General features: G+C 34.3%; 3 protein-coding genes and 1 long non-coding RNA gene across 4 annotated transcripts in view; 2 read left to right on the plus strand and 2 right to left on the minus strand.

Annotated features, from left to right (window-relative positions):
- Positions 1–5,478, minus strand: part of LOC108552923 (uncharacterized) — a 29,400-nt gene extending 23,922 nt beyond the window's left edge. The window contains exon 1 of the mRNA XM_017907617.1: positions 5,257–5,478. Within this exon, the coding sequence (XP_017763106.1) occupies positions 5,257–5,314 (58 nt within the window). The 5' untranslated portion in view covers positions 5,315–5,478. The remainder of the gene's footprint in view (positions 1–5,256) is intronic.
- A 705-nt stretch (positions 5,479–6,183) lies between these two features.
- Positions 6,184–7,173, plus strand: LOC108552903 (uncharacterized). Its single transcript, XR_001890594.1, has 3 exons — positions 6,184–6,334; positions 6,676–7,006; positions 7,088–7,173. It is a non-coding gene; the product is annotated as an uncharacterized LOC108552903 (long non-coding RNA).
- Positions 7,174–9,559: 2,386 nt separating this feature from the next.
- On the minus strand, positions 9,560–10,336 carry LOC108552872 (uncharacterized). The gene is made up of 2 exons (XM_017907553.1): positions 10,303–10,336; positions 9,560–9,985 (listed from the first exon to the last, which is right to left on the minus strand). The coding sequence occupies exons 1-2, from the start codon at positions 10,318–10,320 to the stop codon at positions 9,560–9,562; spliced, it is 444 nt and encodes a 147-aa protein (XP_017763042.1). The 5' UTR covers positions 10,321–10,336.
- Positions 10,337–11,352: 1,016 nt separating this feature from the next.
- The window catches only part of HUWE1 (HECT, UBA and WWE domain containing E3 ubiquitin protein ligase 1), an 18,424-nt gene continuing 12,361 nt past the window's right edge, over positions 11,353–17,415 (plus strand). The window contains 11 exon segments of the mRNA XM_017907600.1: positions 11,353–12,146; positions 13,369–13,449; positions 13,546–13,764; positions 13,883–14,122; positions 14,248–14,310; positions 14,396–14,611; positions 14,710–14,981; positions 15,083–15,359; positions 15,440–16,072; positions 16,157–16,426; positions 16,528–17,413. Of these exon segments, the coding sequence (XP_017763089.1) occupies positions 13,405–13,449; positions 13,546–13,764; positions 13,883–14,122; positions 14,248–14,310; positions 14,396–14,611; positions 14,710–14,981; positions 15,083–15,359; positions 15,440–16,072; positions 16,157–16,426; positions 16,528–17,413 (3,121 nt within the window). The 5' untranslated portion in view covers positions 11,353–12,146; positions 13,369–13,404.

The following is a 17,415-nucleotide window of genomic DNA, read 5'->3' on the forward strand; positions in this document are numbered from 1 at the left end:
GGAATGCCGGAGCGTATCTCGTGTCCCGGTTCCTCGACATCTCTCGTTATTTTCCGAATGATCGAACATTTGCGCGGCAAAACGGAACGGGCCACGGAACGAACTGTGGGAAACAGCGGCGAACTTCGTGTCGGACGCGAAATGCCGAAGCCATTGAATCGCCGAAGAGACAAAGAAACCGAGCCATGCACCACCGGCCTGCGAACAATGAGCTGATCTTTGGGAATCGAGAGGCGGTTTCGAACCGGTATCGCATTATGACACGTGTATACTGATCGAACGTGTATGTGAACTTGACGTTGTTCCATCGGCGTACAAGTGATTCTTTTTAGCTTCCAAATAAGGTTAGGTCTCAGTATGATGACTCGGGCGCGGAGGATTAATTAGGAGCCATAAAACTTTGGAAAGATCTTTCTTAGGAATCGATGTAAAGTGAACTTGAATATTGCTTCACCGGAGTCAGTCTAATTTTTTTAAGGTCCAAGTGAGATTCTGATGTGACGAATTATCGAAGGATCGTTAATCATAAACGATAGGAACGGAATTTGAGGTGGCGAGTCAGAACGAACCTCTTCGCCGATCGTATTAGCCGGTAACGCTGCATCGTCGTTGGTAACCAGCTTGAAAGACACATTTGCATATCAATTATTTTCTGCCTACACACCGTGCAATATTATACTTCGATAGTTCGCAGACAATCTTGCTGTGAATATTATCCCTCGGGCAGTCACCTACAACGTTTCGCTATTATAAAATGCAATAACCGCTTGTTCCACCAGCTTTCTGAGTTCCCTTCAATGTTTCATTGCAGAATCTTATTGTACTTAACTTCTCCATGGACGAACTCATTAAGTTTGAAAAAAGATAATTCTCTTTATTTTTCTCCTTATGTTATTTTTCATTATTTTAATTATTTTATATCAGTCTTGTTATTTTCCATCTTGCGTTGTAATCCATTAGAAATTGAAAACAGTAGTGACGTGCAAAATATTTCAACGAAAATACGGAGTCACTGAGCATCAAACATCAATTACGAGTACAGTAATAAGCTGCGGTTTTACGCTCTTTAACTCGACCCCTACCGATCGATATCTTCTCTACATCTTTCACGGGATCTTCTGGGCAACTGATGATGAATTTCTGTCGAATATGAAATCTGGAAAATTTCTTATTAATAAGAAAATTCGTGAAGCGAGGTCTAGTGAATAAAACTTGCTAATATTCTAACGTAAAGATATATTCTTCATGGCTATTATTGCGTGAATTAATTATGATTCCGTTATAAAGTTTTATGAATTACTTCGCGGAGGGGACCTCCCGTATCCTTCAGAACATATCCTTTAGGATTTCAAGGGCCATCTGTCTGAGAGAGATTCGTGATACGATCTTGGGCCCTCCGCGAAAGAATACTTAGGATGCGTGGATCTCTAAAGGGGGATCATAATCCGGCCTCCCACGATGTTCCTAAATTTAACGTTTCTTATGAATTACGAGAGACCCGTGCACGATTTTCGAACCCTGGCCAGCCGTGTTTCATAAAACGCGACCCACGTGCGCGCAAGAGCAATCGACGAGATGAATTGATTGGTACAGTATGGTACAAAAGTCCAAGAAGTTTATCCTTTCCGCTTTCAAAATTTTAAAAGCTTCCTCCTATCTCCTGTGAAAGTCTTGAGAATTTCGTAGAACCAAGTAAGCTGAGAATGTAAATGAGTATATTCTACTGCAGAAGGTTTTGAGAATATCTTGAGAATATGGTCGTATCGCAGTCACGTTCGTAGATCAATCGGTTGAAGAACAGGCTCATGGTGCATCTGCCCTTTGAGGCGAGCTACCCTCGAAACAACAGGTAGATCGTTATCGTCGATGCCACTTTCGCCACGATCGACGTGAATGAAAAGAGCCAAGCATGGAGATAATCGTACGTTACAGAGGAAACATTTCCGGAAACGACTGTGTTTCGTTCACATTCAAGAGGATTACCTCCCTACTATTTGCATTCATAACAAAGTGAACCGTGTATTTATCCAATACAACCAATGTTGCTCTAAAAAGCTTCCAGCGGAATATCCAACGGACATTCTTGGAGGTAAATAATTCTTCTTTGACTAGTTCAAAAGTCACAAAATTCTATTCTCTAATGCGTCTAACGCTCTTTCACTGTTGTTCCTAATGGATCCGTGCATGCTCACACACGCTTTGTTCTCCAATGCGGGGGAAAATACATCAAGAGGTATATCGCGGTGATTTTGATAGCACCGCTGTCGCCAAAGAAATGATGGATCACTTCTCCTTTCTCCCTCTGTCGCGTTGGTAAGCAGGCTCGTTCAAAAGAAGCTACGTTCGTTTTTTTCCGGTGTTACGATATATTCGGCCACTGTGATTAATGGCAGTGATCTTTACTCTAATCGTGGAACAGGTGCCACTGAGAAGTGCTTAATCCTCCGTCCAACGTTTTGCTGATCTTTCGTCAACCCTTAGAGGCTGTCATGGCTGACATCCCGTGAATTTTGTTTTAACGTCATTAAAAGATTCTAACCATTACCAATCTTATCTTGAGATGAGTTATTATTGATATCATTGATAGCGAAATACTTCCATAAAACAGACCAATTCTCCCATGTACTTTACTATAAGCATAACAGAAGTTAGTTTAGAGTTATAAGTTAAGTCAATTAAATATTTATAAGTGTAAAAGTTCTACTTGTAACTGGAGTGCCAAATCTATTTGTCTTTCACCTCTCTCATCCATTTCATTGCTCAGAAAAATTTAGACGAAATTCCATTCTTATACGACGACTTATTTATATATATCTTCTTTGGTCCATCCAATCTGCATCGAAGATACAATCCTCATGGGTAATTAGAACAATATAATAGTTGTATTATACTCGTTCAGCTATAAGAAAATTGTATTTCCAAATCAATTCGAATATCAAAGGATCTGTTACCTGCTAGAGACTATATCAATTCCAGTTTTCTATTTATTCTTTCTTCGATTCTCCAGAAAATAATACAAGGTTCCATTTTTGTGCGTCGATCCATTTACACCTTGCGAGGACAGGATAAAAAAGGGACGGTCCGAGAACCATTAGGAGGATTGGAAAAAATGTTTCTTACCCCAAGAGCCATCGCAACGCTGCTCGTTTCGGCATCCTCTAATCTCGAAGCGTACCGCGGAAAGACCGAGCATGCCGGGCGGTCGGGGACTTGTTCTTTTGGTGGCAGTCGATGATGGCCTATGTGAACCACTAGGGAAAACGAGAGGACCAACAAGAATACGAGATCTTTGAGAAGGTAGTAATTACACCACTGGCAGAAACTCTCCATCAAGCACTGGCTACAGGGTGAAATATACCTTTCCACTTGAGAATTCGATCTCGCATGAAAGATCGACAAATCCATGACGATGCCTAGATGATTCTAACTTTGAGTTAGAAACGTGAATGCATCGAATTCCGAAGAGAACCACGATGAATATCGATAACTCGAATGTGGCCTCTTGTCGTAGATAGAAAAGAAGAATTTTCCAAAAACTGAAAGCTTTTCTTAAAGAAGAGGTATACGGATTTCCTTAAAGTACTATGAAGTTCCTCACAAAGTAAAAATCTGTGGATCAAATTTAAAGTAAAATTGTGGAATCTTGGTATAGGTGAAAACGAATAATTTTTGTAATATTTTAAAGTTAAAATGTACTCGTATTTTAAGTAATTAATAATAAATTATTCGTGCTTGTTTTCAGGTACTTAAAAGGTATTAAAGCTAATCTGGTAATACCAAAAAATATCCGTTTTTTCATGTACAAAAATATTTTCAGTTATACAAGTTGGTAATAGACGATGAGACGAGGCTTTAAGGTGATCTAGGGGCTCATGGTGGATCATCCGCAGATATTCGATGAAATACTTTCACGTTTCAAGGGGTTGCTTCAGGTACTTGGGCTACTGTAAAGATTCGAAAATCCGGAAGGACGGTTCGACAATAAAAGGAGAGAAAAAGAGCAAATATTTCGATCAGCTTAAAGCTTAGTTTACTGTTGATTACTTCGAGTAACGATTTTTGTCAGTATTGGAATCCTAAGGTTCTTTAATACTAGAACTACTATAATGTGTAATCTTCGCTGTAATCGTCGCAGAAATTTGGAGGATAATAAAAATTATCAAACAGTGAAAATGAAATTATAAATAAAAAAATTGGAGAATCAATAGTTCCTTTAAGTACTAAAATTATCGACTTGTAATGTGTATTAGATATATATATGTAAATAATAACAATTATAATTTTATGATGAGAATAATTAAGTACTTATTTTTACTATTCTTTCATTTTCAATGTTATTTTTTTCAATGTGTTAACAATTCCATTTCGACAGCTGCAAAAATAAGAAATTTGAGACCAATTATTTTGACTTGGTATTCGTTTAACTATAGCTATAGTATTCTAGTTATATCGCTGAATCCTATTATTTTCTGTGTGTACTACTGCACAATATTACTTCATCATTACAGCAAAATATGGCTATTTATTTATACCAGTTATTGGATATAGTGAACTGGTAGAAATCATAAATAATAGCCAAAAGTGACAATGAGATGAAGACATTGTAATTTTTTATGAAAATTCGTGGAAGTAAACTGACCTTCAGAATGACTAAGGATAAAAACGATCATGGTCCAGGTCAGTATACCTGAGACATAAAGCACGAATTCCATTCAGTTGAGCGATACTACTATGTAACACTTAATTCATAAGGGAAGACATTTTTGTTAACCTTAAGATCCAAACATTAAATGAGAGTCACGAGAAGTATCATTTTCGTACGCAACGATTAATCGATTAGAAATTCATAAAAAAAAATTTTAGGTTACTTTAACATACGATAACATTACTTCACTATTGTACAACAATGGCCCAAAAAAACGACCGTGTCGTGAAAGTGAAATAAAAGTGTTGCCCAGTACAAATAGGAATGTAAATAGGATCATTTGCGTGTTTACATGGAATAAAAAACTAAGCGAAACAATTCCGAATCATGATTGCGCCATCGCATGGTAATGGTTTCCCATAAGTGTCCTGCTTCATCGATTCACGAATTTTTTACAATTCGTCGTTTGTTTCCATTTAAATATAACAGATTTTAATGTATTCCTAAAGTAATATTTAAATTATTTGTATTATATAGTAAGACAGCTTAAATTAGGTAAATATTTGTTCAAAGTACATCTAAAGATAAATAACGAATAATGTATTACTCACTTTGACTGTAGACTGCACTAGCAATAACCAATAGCACAAGCGTTCCTTTGAGCCTCATGTTTAGAAAGCTTCCGTTTTCGTTAAACTTCAGTCTGTTCCGGCACCACTTGAACTCACTCACTATTGATTCTCGAGATCGAGCGAGATTAAACGCGATGCATCGATTAACGATCGAACAAAACTGTCCACACAATGTTCATTGACTTACTGGTATGTATAAACAACGCTCGTGTTAATTATCGGTAAAACGATGCATTTCGTTTATCGAGAAGAAAAGAAAAAGTATATATATTTGTCAAAAGAAATAAGAATACGTCAATGAAAAGACAGGACCATAAAAGCTCGGTCGCGAGCACGCTTTTCTTCGGCAAACGTGACTTCTCTCTTTCTCCCTTATTCCCTCTCTCTTGTTCCGTCCCTCTGAATAGTGCACCGTGAACCGGAGCGAATAGCACTTTCCAAGAGTTTTGTTGAGGAAGAACGCGATGAAATACCGTTTGGTACTGTTTCTTCTTAAAAGCTCGTTTATTTTGACTATAAAGTTACTCGATTGACCTTCACGATCACAGTCGATTATTAGGCACAAGAAAATTTCGGGAATAAGTATTAGTCTATTTTCTTTCCTTCGCGACTAATCAAAGATTTTTTATTTCGTAAAGCCACAGTGGATAACTGTGAGTTACAAATCACTTGATTCGTGCAGTGTCAAAGATTAGGACACCGTGAAATCTAAGGGTTGTAATTTAAGTTAAAACGAGCACGAAATAACCGCGACCCGTACCGTGCCGCGATGACTGCTTCTCGGTTGCGCGCACCATCTTCCCCCTGCTATGAATACACCACCGGTGTGCAGCATTCGATTAGCAATGGGTCTGATCTAATTTCAAGCTTCTTTAATTTATAATCTCACTAAAAATGAAACTCTATCTTCCCTTGATTGATTCTCCGGAAATAACCAGGAATATGTTTTGCAATACGAGTGCTCTTTAAAGGGAATATATTGATAAAGGAGTACTCCAAAAGTACGTCCGTTATTTTAAGGTTAAGAATCTTCAGGAAAGAAAATTCTCTCATAAAGGTATTTCTTATTTTATTATTATATATAATTAAACAATTTGTTGCGTACTAATTCAGTGTATGATTACTGAATTATGCTACTACATAGTTTTAGATCCTAGTTAGATTGCTAATCTAAATATTACATTAAAGTAATATTGTGATCGTTATTTTAAACCTCATATTAGCTTCTTTTGCATTTTGTTTTAGATGTGTATTAAGATTCATTTTAACCTGTTTCAACTCGCCCTTTGAATCTTGTTTGATGCCCTTACCATTTCGAATTTAATTTCGATAGATACTAGTGTACACCATTTTGAACTTTTGATATGCTAATTGAGTTTTTATTTCGTTGTTTTGCAGTTTTTAATCCTGTGCGGATAACTGTTTTGTGTAATGCATTTGCACATGCGCGACCAGCTTGATTCCGTTCCTACTTTCCACCGGCCTCGAATCCGGTATATCCGCACTTCCTTTATCCCCACTGTATCTAACTGAGCGCGTGTGCGGTCGACGCGTCAATTATATCTGAATCGAAGGCGACGTCTCATCGTGATTATACCGCAGAAATAAAAGTATCCTGGCTTTTCGTCAATGAGTTCAAGTGTTTGGATTTGTTTCTACCATTTTGTGCAAGTATTAATGTTATAGATCAATTTTAGATCCTAATTTACTTCATTTGAAGTGCATATAAGTATGTATTAAATTCCATATTTTTACATATCAAATTGAACAATTTATTATGTATACTCGACAATTATGTATATCCTTCCAGCATGTATAATATACAATTATATATTAGCAACCCGGATCTTAAGTATAGAAAACAAAATCGATATAGAAGTTAAGATAATCTTACTTCCACGCATATACTTTGAATCCAAGAATTACTTTACATTAAATATTTCAACGTATGGAAAAAAGTGAGTTAAAATCTGAAGTAAAATCTTTGCATATACATTTGGCCTAGAATTAATGTGATAAATAACTATTAAACACATTTATTTTTCGCCTTTAAGTCTCGAAGGAACAATGGATTATTCGTAGCCAGTGACAAGCATTAACTCGGCTTTTCTATTTAACCAAAGAGAAACAAAGTCGTGACGTAATATCGCAATGTTTCGCACAGCTCGCTTACAATACGCTGTTTTATCATTAGCCGCGGAGAACACAAGCGTAGGACCTCGCGATTTATGAATGATTCGAAGGAGTGAATGAACGGGGTCGACGCATGCGCACCACCGTTCAGATTCCATTCCCATTCCGATCTCGCCTCTATTCTCATTGCTTTATCCTTTTGCCGCGCTTCGTGTAGGCACCGTGAACGCACAACAGCTATAGAATTCATAAAAAGATCTGCCCAACCGGAGAACCCTTATCAAGGTCTCTCTGCCATTGTAGAGTCTATGTAAGTGGAAAAAGAACGCACGTTTCTTTCACCGTTACAAAAATATTTACACAACTACATAGAAACCAGCCCAGTCTAGGATAAATTAGGCTGCTAGCGGCTTTGTAATTTCACCTCGCAACAGGCGTGATTTTTCCTGAGTCCGATAAGACTGGGATACTGTTACTTTTCCCACATACCTTTTGCCTGACAGTCCTAAGTAACCAATATACTTTTTTCGAGCTATGTACATAGTATAAAATCAATAAAATTTACTGTTTTTAATAAGTTCTTAATAAATAGTAGAAAAATATAAAATAAAGTAATAACAAAAAGTTCTTTGTTAGTTGAAAATTTGTTACTGTTATATAATGATAAAATTAATCAATTTTCCTATTTTTCTGATATTTGTTTCTTTAACATTACTGAAATATTTTTAGTTGAAAACAACAAAAGCTGCATCATTGTATAAACTGTTCAGATAGGATCGCTTTAAAAAATTCTAGCTTCAGAAGATCACTATCTTCTGGACGTAGTCTTTGCATAATTTCCCAGAAATGGCTACAAAATTGGGCGTTAGTATTCAACAACGTATTACTCTAAATCAAACAATAATATTCATTTTCCTGGAAGGAATAGTCTTGACAGATTTTTCATCGTGATTAAACCAAAATTTCAATACGGTACATTCTATTAAAATTAAATTAAATTTTATCAAACATTCTTATGTTTGCTTTGATAAGCTATTCATATCAAATTTTCCACGTTGAAAGAAATATTACATAAATTAACAATCATTAATTTCTATTGTTATAATGGAATTTACCAATACTTCGAAGAAAGAACATTTGTAGTACAAATAACGGCTGTAATAACAGGTTACAACTTGTCGGTCCGAGCCATGAACAGTGGCTGTCTTTTTAAAATTCGCAGCTAACAGTCAAAACGTAACAAAGCCACTGAATATTGAAAGTAATCCCATAGAATATGAAGATATTTTTTTTTACAATATCAACAGTGAAGAATGAATGATTTTACTTTTGATCTTGGCTTTTCGATATTTCAGCAACTGAGCAATTTAATCCAAGTATAAGCCGTTTCAAAACACGTGGGAAAAATCGGGACCAGATAAATTAAATGTTTCCTTTTTATACAAGCATTAATTTTCGAAAAAATCGATTTTACACGCGCTTAGACTATGTAAGCCTTCAACTAAATCTATATTTTGCGGACTCTTTGTACAAATCTTCACCAAATTCATAAGCAAAACTTGAAATATTGATTGTTGTTACTTTTGAATGTTACTTTTATTATTACTCTTATTTAATTTCACTCCATGAACATTGGTACTAACATACCTTAACACTTCGATATGTTTCTCAGAATTAAAAAATCCTTTGTTTCATTTAATCATCTGCTTGAACATTAATATAAATTTTTGTAACTTTGTAAAAATTATAACAATATCATCATGTATTTTAAGAATTCCTTATATGAAATATAATGTGTGCCTCTTAAATTACATACAAATAAAATTTTTGTAATCATTCAGTTTGAAAAGATTTTTCAATTTACAGAAACAAAAAAGTTCAATTTATACATGAATAGGGATCAAATTTTTATGAAAACAATTGCCGGCATAAATTAAACTAATATCAAAACATGATACACAGCAATTACAAATCAATAAAATAGAGTTACGGTTAAGAACGCACTGTAACATAACAAGTTCAACCCGAAACTTTTGTTAAACTTAACCTTTCTTAAATATATTATGTACTATCAAAAATTTGAAAATCTGATGATGATGTTTAACAAATAATTAAAATATTATATAGATAATAATGAACAATTTACTTTCTATTCAATATGTTTGCACGTTTTATGCTCAAGACAAACATCATAGCAGCACTTCTCTTTTTTGTCGCAATCTTCATCGTCATCGCAAGAAGTCGGTGACGGAGAGTACCAATCGTATGTTCGTGGGCAATGGATTCTCAATGGTGGACAATACTTCTTAGTTTCTTTTTCATGAACAAATATTTCTGGCAACAACAATTCTAATGGTGGAGATTCAACAGCGACCATCCATAGCGGATTCAGAAAAGAATGCCAGACGTATTTCAGCCAATTACCAGCTTCTCCACTTGGACAACAGTAATATCGATGATCGATCGTCCTACACCAATATCTGCAAAGTTGTCTCCGACCTTTTTCATCAGCTTTCATTGCGCGAACGTGAACGATGAGATAGAATATCATAATGAATCTAAACATCCTAAAACTCTATTATATTTTTATTAATTTTGAGTTGACATACTTTAAGGAATTCAAATATTAAACATTAAGCTCAGATAAAAAATAAATAAAATATTGTTAGAAACAATATACTAAATACAAACTGAAGTAAGTTATTTTTAACAAAAAAAATTATTAAATATTTATTATTAATTAGTAACTAAATATAATTGTGTGAGTAAAAAATGTAAAGATATTAATATAAGAATACGACTATAATCTAGAATATTATTAAAAAGGTTAATGTTTCTCTTCAGAAGGATTATAAATATGTTTTCATACTAAATGTAGAGTTTGGTACTCACTTGCATTCTGGCTTCCATCTACGACAGACATCGCAGCGGACATCCTTATAAGTGATGGAAGAACTTCTCTTGCTTAAAGTTTCGCCATAAAGCAATTGTAAATTATTTCTATACAGCTAGAAAACTGTCAAAAGTATTATTAGAAATCTCATTCTATGAGACGTCGAAACAATACTGTTATGAATTCAGTGAAAAAAATAAAAATTTAGTAATGATTTGAGAAAACCACTTTCCATAGAAAGTAGTACCGCACATAAATTGTTTCTGTATTGTTTTTGTTTACAATAAAGGTAGCGTTAGTCAAAAGTTTTATAGGATTAGTTACCTGTAGTTTTCTTGTTTATGTATTTTCTCCAATTATAAATTGTATTGAATATCGATTTTCGAATAATTTAAAAGTCCTTGCAATTTGAAAACACCTGTTCTTCAATATATCTAACTAATGCCAATCGTCAATAAGGTACTAGAATATATTACTAAGTTACTAAATTCTGCTACTTTTAAATGTTCCCATAAAATGATTCAAAAAATTAAAAATTGTATAAATTGAATAAAGATTTCATTTGTATAAAACCTGTATTTAATATCAAAATATTGAATTTTTAAAGGAATAGTGAATTTATAAATTCAGATTTCAAATTCTCTGTGATTTAAAAAAATTAAAATATATTTCTATGTTGTCATTAATTTTTGTTAAAACGTTAATATATGTTATCAGTATTTAAAAATTAAATTATAGTTGTCTTTTCTTATAAAAAAGAGAGAAAGTTTCACCATTGTATTTTTGCAAGACATACTGCGCAATTTCAAAGGAAGAGTGCAATGGGACAGCTTACATACAAAAGATAAAAGCCTTTGTACATTCAGTCAATCAAATCGCTGTATAATGGAAAGTTTCGTTAGGATTGGTTAAAAGAGAAGAACTATGAGTCAGGATTAATAATAACCTTAAGACCTGTTCACATTGCACAGTTTGTAACGCATGACTGAATTTCTCATAGCGTTTCTAGATGCATGTTCAACGACGACACATAATGAAGAACAGTTACGAATAGTTATGAGGCGTCCTATCACATGTAGAGTTTCTCGGAAGCGAACGAATCAGAAAAATCCGTGCAAAGAGTAGGACACGTTCGCCATATAATCCCCCGTATTGCGCAGTGATAGAATGCGAGCGTACAGTTTTAAGGAATTTCTCGTCGAAAGATGCGAAGCAGTTAGCAGTGGTTAGCAGCAGTGTTGCCTTGTTCAGTCTTGTCTATAGTGATATATATAAGTGTGCGTATACAAGCAGCTAGTGCGGTGCATTCGGTGCAATAAAATCGTTGATCGTCGAGTCTTCTAACCCGTGCGTGGTGTTGTGTAGTGTCGCGCGAAGGTCGTGAACTTTTGCAAGATTATTCGAGAAGCTTGCGTCCGGAAGCACATTACGAAAGAAAAGGTTAAAAGGAAAGGTGGACGATTCTCCGCGAAAAGCCTCGGTAAAATGGCGGTGATCGGTACTCCGATTGGCGCTAAGCGATAGAAGAGGATCGCGCTCTATTCACGCTCGCCAAGTTTTGTTTTGATCTAGTTCGATATCTATTCTCACAGAAACCAGTCAATTCTTGTCATTTCCAATCATTCGCTTTCATTTCGTCGGATTCTATTTAGCATTGTGTGAAATTAAAACGGCGTCCCATTGACCGAAGGTATATAATTTAGTCGAGAACGATCAAGGTGGTAAGAAACCACCGTCGGAACGGTTTTCGACGGCCGTGATGCCGCATCGTTCCGACCTCGAATTTATCGAAAGGCCGAACGACAAGGACGACTCTATCAAATCCTTGTCGGCTTATCTATAGGTAAGTTTCGTGCCACGAGTGCATCTCTGCTTTCACCTCTTTTACTTATTCTGTGGTTGGTTTTCCCCATTACTTTAATACGTTGTTTCTTCCTATTTGTCATTTTCGAGATATATCTGTAATTTCGAAATGACATCGTGAATATTATCTCTTTGTTATTATTTTGTGCTACTTGAACAAGGCTAAGTTAGGTTAGGCCCTAGAAACTGATGACTCTGCATCTTAACAAGAATCCAGGCTGTTTTCGTTCCTATCGTCCTTCTAACGGTCCGAACTTCTAGAACATTAAAATTTTCACTGCAGCCTTTTTACATTTTTTCTAGAGAATTCCTTTGTTTACCATGTCTTTTTTTCTTTCATAATCGATGATGTATTCATTAATATAGATTCTCTTAAATAACTATTCACGCCTTCGGCAATACGTTTTGTCAAGATTTGTCATGTTTTCAATACTTATCGTGAGATTTATAACGTCATTGTTGCTGCTTTTAGGAATATTGTGTTATAAGTAATTGTGCTTCAAATTTCGATTTTTTTAATCGATAAAAATTTTTGTGCCATGTTATGTCGTTTTATTCGTAATATTTTTTGTATTATACAATAACTAAAAAAATTATCGATTTACAGATATTTATGTATTAATAACAACGATTCTATTTTTAGTGTCTGCATTAGCTTCCAAAAGCCATATGGAAAATTTTTTTAACTGACATAGAAATAATAAAGTAATTTTTATTTTAGTGATTTATTAAATTTTTTGAATATAATGATAGTAAATTTTATGATTTATGTACTGTATTAATTTCATAATAAACATAATTATTATGCAGTGGAAGGAAAATTTGTGAAATAGTGCATGAACATTCTAGAAAATAATCATTTAATATATTTCATAAGTATATGAAATAAGTGTAAAAAATATGCATTCTTTTATTATACTCCAATAATACTATTTTATTTAGTGGTAAATAAGTTTATCTTTATTGCATATGATTGCACAAATATTACATAAGTTTTATTTTCTAGTTATTGATAAAATAAAAACTCCCCAATAATAAAAAAAAATGAATTCAAATATTTATTGTATAACAATGACAGTATTTTGATTGTTAAAAGTATATAAGTGATTGGAGTAATACTTTTCATTATATATTAATAAACTGAATTATATTTGTATTTAATGAAGATTATTTTATAAATTTATTATAAATCAATGTTTCAGATTTTAAATTCTTAAAGAAACATTTTATCCGTCAAAATGAAAATTGATCGAAATAGGTTGAGAAAGTACACGTCAGAAGCGGTAAGTAATATTTTAATAATATGTTTGAAAATAACTGCTCTTTTCTAAATTTTCAAAAACATAGTTTACATGAATTTGACATGAATAAATTTTTAGCCTGCAAAATGTCAGGCGCTTATAAACAAGTTGCGCTCATGCTCCCATGCAGAATTGCTAGAGGAGCTAAAGCAAATAGATGCATGGACTTTTGGTAAATGTGAACTGTTCCATTGGGTCGATGTATTGGATCTTAGTGATAGCATTTTGGAAGAAGCTGCAGCTAAAAGTCCAGACAATCCATGGGAATTAGCCTGTGATCTCCCTCAGAATAGAGAGGTATAATTACAACATAATTTCATTTTTCTGTTTTATAAATCACTATTTTCATAATTTGTATCATTACATATATGATATTTACAAAAATGATTAAAATAATCTATTCTACATTTTATAGGCAAAAGAGCTTCTTCTTTGGGTTCTTCACCTTACAACATTGTTAATCGAACACTCATACTCAAGACATTTGTACAGCAGTATGGAACATCTAGTGACTTTATTATCAAGCTGTGACATGCATGTTGTGCTTGGTGTACTGAATATTCTCTATATGTTTAGTAAACGTAGCACTTTTATTGCACGTTCAAACAGTGACAAAAGGCAAGCTTTGTTAAGTAGGCTTACCCTTATAGCAGAGGTAAGATGCAAGCATTAATTAATAAGTATAATATCAGTATATTAGTATAAAATCAGTATATTAATATAAAATCAGTATAAAAAGTTTATTCTTAATCAATCCTAAATTAAATCTTTATATTTCAGAGTTGGGGTGGTAAAGAAAATGGATTTGGTTTAGCAGAATGTTGTAAAGAATATCCAGATAAGGTAATAAAAATTCCATAAGCAATTATCTTGTCCAAAATTTAAATTTTATATAATTTATTACAATTATTCTTTTTAATTTTCTCAGCCACTTCCTGCAAGTGCCACAACATTGCATTTTGAATTTTATGCAGAAAATTCAGCAACAGATACAAGTGCTACATCAAATACGGGTACAAAGAAATCTGCACAGACAAATTATGTAACATGTATACACATAGAAAATGTGGACAAGCTGGGTAAAACTCCAGCACAAATTATGAATGATTTGTTAAAAGTCAATAATGTACCACAAGATCGACAGGCAAGAGCTATCTTTTAAAATATTTAATTTAATATTTAACATACTTAATTATTTAATAAACGTGTAAATATTTAAGCTTACTCTTTTTTTAATATTAGATTGCGTTATTCACACATATAAGATTGGCACACAGTTTCTCTGACTACCGAAGACGATTGCAATGTGTACATGCCCGGTTGCAAGCATTATCAATACTTGTATATAATAGCGAACTACAAGAAAATACACATAGTTTGCTGCATCCTGGGCTATTAGAAGAGTTAGTTGAATTACTGGAACTTCCACATCCACATCTTGTTGAATTACGGGCAGCTGCATTAAGAACTCTTACTAGTATCATTCATTTAGATCGTAATCCACATTTTCCAAAGTAAATAAGTATTTAATAATATATCAAAACAAATATAATTCCTTTATTTAATTTTTTATGAAACTTCGTTATTTTAATAATCTGTTTTAATAATTTTGCAGAAAACCTAGTTCAAGACTAAATATGATAATCGATGTTACCGGAGCTAATTCATATCATGGATTTTTTCCTGTACTAATTCGTACTTGTATTTCAACATTAATTTCCCCGCAACCTGAAGGGCAACCGTTCCCATTATCGCTTGCAACAGCATTGTTTAGCTTTCTTTATCACCTATCAAGTTATGAAGCAGGTTGCGAAGCTCTAGTTAGTTGTGGTATGATGGAAAGCTTGTTGAAAATCATGAACTGGCCTGGTAGCGAGTTTGAACATTTAACAGTAAGATTCTTTCGTGATTGTATTGTATATTTAACGTGATAAAAGTTTTGTATTAAGTTTTAACTTTCTTTTTTTTACAGTTTGTAACAAGAGCAGTTCGTGTTATAGATTTAATAACGAATATAGATATGCAAGGATTCCAAGCTCACGGTGGTTTAGCGAGTTTTATTAACCGTCTTGATATGGAAGTAAATGTTTGTAGAAAAGAACAGCCTTTCGAAATAGAGCCAATACATTATCAGGATAATTCTCAATCTACTCGCGAGAGATCTATGGATCGTGATGAAAATTCTACGTCTTCACGTACTTACGATGAGCGCGAGGAGTCGTCGAATCCTATGGAATTTTCTGAAGATGAAAACATGAGTTCTAAAACAGATGATAAGAACGAACAAATGCCAGATTATTCGGCTGGGAAGACTGGAAGAACTTGCCTACCACAACGAGTTACACTTTTGAAAGCGCTATTAAATTTTATCAAGAAAATTATTCAAGATCCCACATTTTCTGATAGTATTAGACATGTTATGGAGGGTACTTTACCTTCCTCTTTGAGACACATTATTAGTAATTCAGAGTATTACGGGCCTTCTTTGTTCCTTATTGCAACGGATGCTGTAACGGTATATGTTTTCCAAGAACCATCTTTATTATCATCTTTGCAGGATAATGGATTAACTGATCTTGTATTGCATGCTTTACTAATTAAAGAAGTAAGTAAACATTATTTGGCTAGATTATATAAATAATGTTAAAAAAGGAAATAATATTTATCAACATGTTAACGTCGTGTACAGATTCCTGCCAGTAGAGAAGTTCTAGGATCACTGCCTAACGTGTTTAGTGCTTTATGTCTGAATCAGCGTGGGCTAGAATCATTCGTAAAGAGACGCCCTTTCGAACGCTTGTTTAAAGTGTTACTGTCACCACTTTACCTACCTGCAATGAACCGACGTCGAAGTACAGATCCATTGGGTGATACAGCTTCAAATTTAGGCAATGCAATGGACGAGTTAATGAGACATCAGCCAAGTCTAAAAGTTGATGCGATCGCTGCTGTCATAAAGGTACTGTATAACGCTTAACGAATGTAGGATTGAATATAAATTACTATAAAAGTAAAATAATTTTCATATTACTAAATTATTCAACTTCTTTTTGTGTACAGCTACTAGAAGAGCTCTGTGTATTAGGTTGTGATCCTCGTTACATATGCTTACAAGCAGAAGATAAATTCGATAATTCTCAATCGAATACTACTTCTGGAAATCGTCAATCTTCTGGACAATCTGTTGGAGTTGGAGTTGGAGATACTGGTGGAGGTAGAGGTGGTGGGAGTGAAAGTAGTAGCGACGAAGAAGAAGAGGATGAGGAAGAAGCCAGTACAAGCTCTCATCCACAACGATGTTCGTCGTCTACTGCTCAACCAGTTCCACTACCTCAGCCTAGGGAAAAGACTCCAATAGCTTTAATGGAATACATACAAAATGTTACAAAATTCGTTGATGCTATTCTTAGTAACAATTCCACAGACGATCACTGCAGAGAATTTGTGGCCCAAAAAGGTCTCGTACCACTACTATCAATTCTGGGGTTACCTAATCTCCCGGTGGATCATTCGGTTGCCCAAACGGCACAAGCTGTAGCTTCAGTTTGTAAAAGTATCTTAAACCTTGCACATGAGCCACTAGTTCTTAAGACTGGTTTGTCCCAGTTGAATGAAGTTTTGAATCTATTGAAACCATTGTATAGTTATATGGAAGCCCCTGGAGGGTCTGTCTTACTACACGAACTTGTTAACGCCCAGAACCTAGAAACAGCTTTTACTAGTGATACGGCAACACCTTTGCTTCATGCTATGAATGCCGCTTACGGTTACATAATAATGTTCGCACAAGTGTGTCGTACTAGCCAAAGTGAAATTAGAAACTTAGCCATGAATCATTGGGGTTCAGAGCTAGGTTTAACTGTTCTGAAAGGTTTATCAGAATTGTATACAGCTCTAATCTGGGAAAGTACAGCCTTATTAGCATTGACTACGGAAGATTTTATTCCT

Source organism: Eufriesea mexicana, unplaced genomic scaffold (assembly GCF_001483705.2).
Source record: "Eufriesea mexicana isolate 0111107269 unplaced genomic scaffold, ASM148370v2 scaffold8420, whole genome shotgun sequence".
Classification (NCBI taxonomy): Eukaryota; Metazoa; Arthropoda; class Insecta; order Hymenoptera; family Apidae; genus Eufriesea; species Eufriesea mexicana.